This window comes from Helobdella robusta, assembly GCF_000326865.2.
Source record: "Helobdella robusta unplaced genomic scaffold HELROscaffold_28, whole genome shotgun sequence".
NCBI lineage: Eukaryota > Metazoa > Annelida > Clitellata > Rhynchobdellida > Glossiphoniidae > Helobdella > Helobdella robusta.
The window spans coordinates 1,284,425-1,290,252 of NW_008704435.1; the positions used below are offsets into that span (position 1 = coordinate 1,284,425).

The 5,828-nt window shown below is 34.2% G+C and overlaps 2 protein-coding genes across 2 annotated transcripts in view; one reads left to right on the forward strand and one right to left on the reverse strand.

Moving 5' to 3' along the window:
* The window catches only part of HELRODRAFT_173977 (hypothetical protein), a gene marked incomplete at both ends in the record, with an annotated part of 2,589 nt that extends 1,765 nt beyond the window's left edge, over window positions 1-824 (forward strand). The window contains one exon of the mRNA XM_009020539.1: window positions 751-824. Within this exon, the coding sequence (XP_009018787.1) occupies window positions 751-824 (74 nt within the window). The remainder of the gene's footprint in view (window positions 1-750) is intronic.
* A 594-nt stretch (window positions 825-1,418) lies between these two features.
* HELRODRAFT_173978 (hypothetical protein) lies at window positions 1,419-2,885 on the reverse strand (the record flags this gene model as incomplete). Its single annotated transcript, XM_009020540.1, has 2 exons — window positions 1,419-1,641; window positions 2,791-2,885. 2 exons carry the CDS (start codon window positions 2,883-2,885, stop codon window positions 1,419-1,421), a joined length of 318 nt encoding a protein of 105 aa, XP_009018788.1.
* Window positions 2,886-5,828: the final 2,943 nt, after the last annotated feature.

The window sequence follows — 5,828 nt, forward strand, 5'->3', positions numbered from 1 at the left end:
ATTACATACATACATACATACATACATACATACATACATACATACATACATACATACATACATACATACATACATACATACATACATACATACATACATACATACATACATACATACATACATACATACATACATACATACATACATACATACATACATACATACATACATACATACATACATACATACATACATACATACATACATACATACATACATACATACATACATACATACATACATACATACATACATACATACATACATACATACATACATACATACATACATACATACATACATACATACATACATACATACATACATACATACATACATACATACATACATACATACATACATACATACATACATACATACATACATACATACATACATACATACATACATACATACATACATACATACATACATGCATGCATGCATGCATGCATGCATACATACATACAAACATACATACATACATACATACACAATGTTGATCTGATAGTTTTGATTGAATGTATACACATGAGTCAAAACGATATTTGCTCTGCTATGCAATTCATTCCCTGGTTATTTGTTCGTAATATTCAATCAATCACTTGCCATCCTCGTTAAAATTATTGCTGGCAGATGAATTCATCATCAGTTTCATTATTCACGTGATTAATATGCAAATCGGACAGCAGTTTATTGCGTCTTACATATATAAGACGTTGTCATAAATATGTTGTTATTTTCATGTAGGTATAGGTTTTTATTTGGTTTGGGTGGCCGTGCAAGCTCGTTTGAACTCCTGTGTCTCCGTGCATTTTTGCTGAATAGAATTGAAATTTGAAATTGAGATGTTGATTTGCAATGGAAGAAGGCGATATGATAATAGTGAAAATGATGTTGATGATACTTACGTAATGATATCTATCCCGATGTCAATCACGATAATATTTTTAATCATCTTCCAATTTTACACCATTCATTAAAATTCATGATAATAGCACAAAAAGTGAATGCAGATGATACTTGATAGCATGCAACCTTGTAGGTCTATATATATATAATATCATACATGTGTGTGTCACGTAACAAATTATTTTTAAATTCCATGCACTAAATCAGGAATATGTTGAATTCACCTGTTTGCAAACGCAGGCATATTACACACACACACACACACACACACACACACACACACACACACACACACACACGCACGCACACATACACACACAAAACCACATGAAATCAAATGCTCCAACGATGATCTTGTTGAAAGTAAGCATACACTCGTCTACCGCATCAGCCATGAATTTGTTACGCAACCTGCCAACCACACGAAACAAACTTCTACAGCTCAATGGCACCAGCAGATCAAATACAAACAGATAATTACATCGCATACGCACATCCACGCTCCATCATAGCTCTCCCCCTCCTCCATATCTCTCCATCTCATCCATATCTCTCCCTCTCAACTCAACTATCATTTCCATCATCGTTGGAGCTCCAGGTTCCATTGTTGCCGACAACAACAGTTTCTCTCCTTGTTTGCCCTCTCTTGCGTTCAATGACTCTTCATTTAATTGCGCGATCAAGTTTGTGATGAAAAGTTGTGTGGATTGTGCCAAGCAAAATTTTTTCCTTTATTCAAAAAAAATGGTGAAACTTTTGACTGGAAGTAAATGAGTTAAATTTGTATTGAACTTCGTATTAAGCACTTAGAAGAAAGCTGTCAGCAGCTGAGAGTGGTGCACCAACGACTTACTCTCCTCATTATAATTTAGACACAAAAATCACAACTCAACTGAGTTTACGATACGAATGATAAGGTGTCGAGTGGTGCAGTTTTGTTTCATTGGTTTACATGGCGTTCGTGAAATTGAAAAAAAAAATCATTTATATGAGCAATCAATTTGGCTGGCTGGATGGAAGACAAGCAGTTGACAGCGTTGGAGCACAAAGAAGAAAATTTGAAACATTTTTCATGTTGGGATGAATTATTAAAGAGCGGATGGTCGTTCAATTTGTTTCAATTAAATGCTGCTCGGTTTTTCATTCCGGGAAATCATGGGAAATATGATGCTGGATGCAGTTGGACTGGATGGAGGAATGGAGATGTCTGCTTGCCTGTCTGCTTTCATTTCATTTCAACCCCTATCTGTCTGTCTGCTCCTGTTTATACGTTTGCACGATTGTTCTTCTTCTCCAATATGATATTAAATAAATATATATATATATATATATATATATATATATATATATACAATATTCTATAAATTCTACCAAATGTTTGGCGTTAATATGTTTGTAGTTCGTTTTTTCGATTTACGTCGGTTGGTCGCAGAACTTCGAGTAAATGTTGGTAATAGAACATAATTTTTACAATATTCTATCAATTCTACCGAATGTTTGGCGTTAACTACAAACATATTAACGCCAAACATTCGGTAGAATTTATAGAATATTGTAAAAATTATGGTCTATTACCAACATATATATATATATATATATATATATATATATACATTATCTATTTTTTCTTTAACTCATTTGAATATATGTATATGTATAAATATGTATATGTATATATATGTATATATATGCAGTAATTAATGAAATCTACCGAATTTCTACCGTTGGATAATTTTTTATTACATCTCTCAAAATTTCTAACCAATATCTTGCCTTCATTATTTATTTTAATGAAGTTAGAACAATATACAATTTTCCAATTCCAATTCATTCTCGAGTGTATTGGACCTCTTTCGATTCTTCAATCACCTTTAGCACTTGTTGCAGTTTATATAGAGAATTTGTGAACTCAGGCCTTTGTTCCTGTGATTTGCACCCATCGTTATCACTGACTTTGTTAATTTTACTGTCATCTTTATGAATTGATACGGTTTCTTTGTTTGGGCTTTGTTCGGAACACACATGCACACAACTGAAGAGAAATAATCGCACATACACACATGTACCCACACACACACACACACACACACACACAATACAACGTAACATACACACATGTACACACACACAATGCAACTTCACATACACACATGTACACACACACACAACACAACTTCACATACACACATGTACACACACACAACACAACTTCACATACACACATGTACACACACACACACAATACAACGTCACATACACACATGTACACACACAGTACAAGGTCACACACACACACATAGAAACAACTTCTTCGGAAATCACACACATGGAGCATGGAAACGGATACAAACAAGTCCGGATACACACTCATGTGCTGTTTGAACAGGCGTATCGATTCGTTTACCGGTTTCTAATTGTTCGCACGTATATGTTACATTCCTACATAAAAAATGACGGTGGGGGGTTCGGTGATGGGGCGGTTTGTGGTACGATGGCGTGATGGTATGATTGTTATGCTATGATTATTGAAATCCAGTGGCGATGCTGTATTTTGTTGTTTTGTTGTTGTGTTGTTGTGATGTTGTGTTGTTGTGTTGTTGTGATGTTGTGATGTTGTGATGTTGTATTGTTGTGTTGTTGTGATGTTGCGTTGTTGTAATGTTTTGTTGTGAAAATTAATTTCAATGTTGCAGGCAGCTGTGTTGTGTTGGAGAGTTGTTGCATTGATTAGTTTCAACGATGTTGAAGTATTGTACCGCGAGCACAAAAAGCTGTGATGTTGTCTGTTATGAATCTAACTTTCTCTCTCTTTCTCTCTCTCTCTCTTTCTCTCCCTCTTTATATACATATATATAATTTAATTTTGATAAATATTAATAATAATGATAGTTAATATAAAAGAGTTTAATGGAGTTGTAGTGATGGCGTTGCTGATGACTTGTTGCAAAAAGGTTTCAAAACCGACAGGAACTAGTTTCTGCTTTGTATTTAGATTTTCAACAATGAGTATAAATTTTTTTTTTATTTTTTAAAATTTTGTGAAGTTGTAAAAAATCTTCACGAAAGAAATCAGTTTGGAGGGGTCGAGAAATAGTTCGACCTTCATTATTGATTAGTAAATTGTTGATAGGATGAGTCGTGTAAACAAAAAGTTTCAATCCCCAACCACCCATCTGCAGTTGACTCAACATTCATTCTTTCATCAATCATATTTTCCATCCATCTATCAATTTTTCTCCCACTATCCCTGTTCATCAATTATGCTTTTCAACCAGCTCAATTCGTTGGATCAGCCTGCTTAGTACAGTCAGTCAACAACTGCTGAACAACAACTCAACAACAACTCAACAACAGCTCAACAACAACTCAACAGCAGTTCAACAGCTGCTGAACAACAGCTAAACAGCAACTCAACAACAACTCAACAACAGCTCAACAACAGCTCAACAACAACTCAACAGCAGCTCAACAACAGCTCACCCAAATGAGTGTTTCTTAAACATTCTGAATTCAATTGAATGTTTCAGGTTTTTAAGATTGATATTCTATTATACCTTGTTAAGAGTTCATTATTAATTTAAAATATTAACAAAAAAATTTTGTTTTTTAATGACAGATTAAAAAGTGTAGGACCACAAAAGTCAATGACTACAAGTTCCACTGCTGACGACAACCCACATCTTTGCGTCAATATATTCAGTTTAAAACACAACTCCATCATTAACAGTAACACTCAATGGCTATTTGAACGGCAATGGAATGCTTCCATTCAACAGCTCATTATTTGCCCATCCATCAAAGCAATCACGCATTGGCTGGAGAGCTCAACAGGCCGGCTGGATGGCAGTTTTAAAAGTTGCAAAAATTTGATTCAATAATTGGTTCCCTGCAAATGTTTAAAGTTTGCGTGCAGGTTTTGTGAGATTTTGTTCAAGTTTATTTTGTGATTGCTCGTGTTTGTGTCTTTTATCTGTGGGAGTTAAATTTTTGTGTGTTGCAATTTGCAGCAGTTCATCACGTTGATGTGCCCTGAGATGAATCTTTCAATTAGCCTGTTTCAATTTTTTCGTCGGCAAATGAATCATTTAAAATTGTTGAAGAAATACAGATAATGGTTCCATGCAACGAAACCCCACGATCTGAAATTTCGTCCAAATGTCATGCAGGCAAGTCAAACGAATCACGAATTTTAAAATTAAATTAATTTCCATCGATTGTAGTCTCCCAACAAAAAATCAACCAGCAAAAATTTTTGGTCCTGATCAAATTTAAAAAACCTTCCAATGAATATTTCAAAATCGAATACAGAATTTAAAAAATATTTTTTAAATAATATTTTCCTTAGCCAGTAAGAGTAAACTTCCAAATCCGAAAAAATTTATTACGGTAGTGAACAAATTGCTCCTCAAGTAGAGAGAGACATTTCCAAGAGATGATTCTGATCTTAAATATTGTTTTTATAAGAGAACATTCATCTTCACGCATCTCCTTCTATTAAACTTTTTCATAATTCGTCCTCATTCATCTGCAGTGAATCATTTGATTCCACGATCGACTGAAAAGGGTAGAACGAGTGCATGCTGACGCCGAGGCAGTCATCCTTGGAATATTTAATTTTTTTTGAAGGATCATTAATCAAAGTATAGTAATGTTTAATTAATTTTTGTCTGCATTTATTATTTTGAATCTTCTCCTCATCAATCAGTCTCAGTGCACATGCGAGCAAATGTTGGACGAATTAAAGAGTTGAGGCTTCTTTTAGAAATAAACCTCATACACGCGTGTGCCCGCCCTGCCAGAAGTGGAGATGGTATATTGCTTACATGTGTTCTTGGATGTTATATATATATATAGAAAAGAAGGATTCACAATTTTAAGTGGTATGTATTTTTAACAAATTTTATAGAGCATCATCA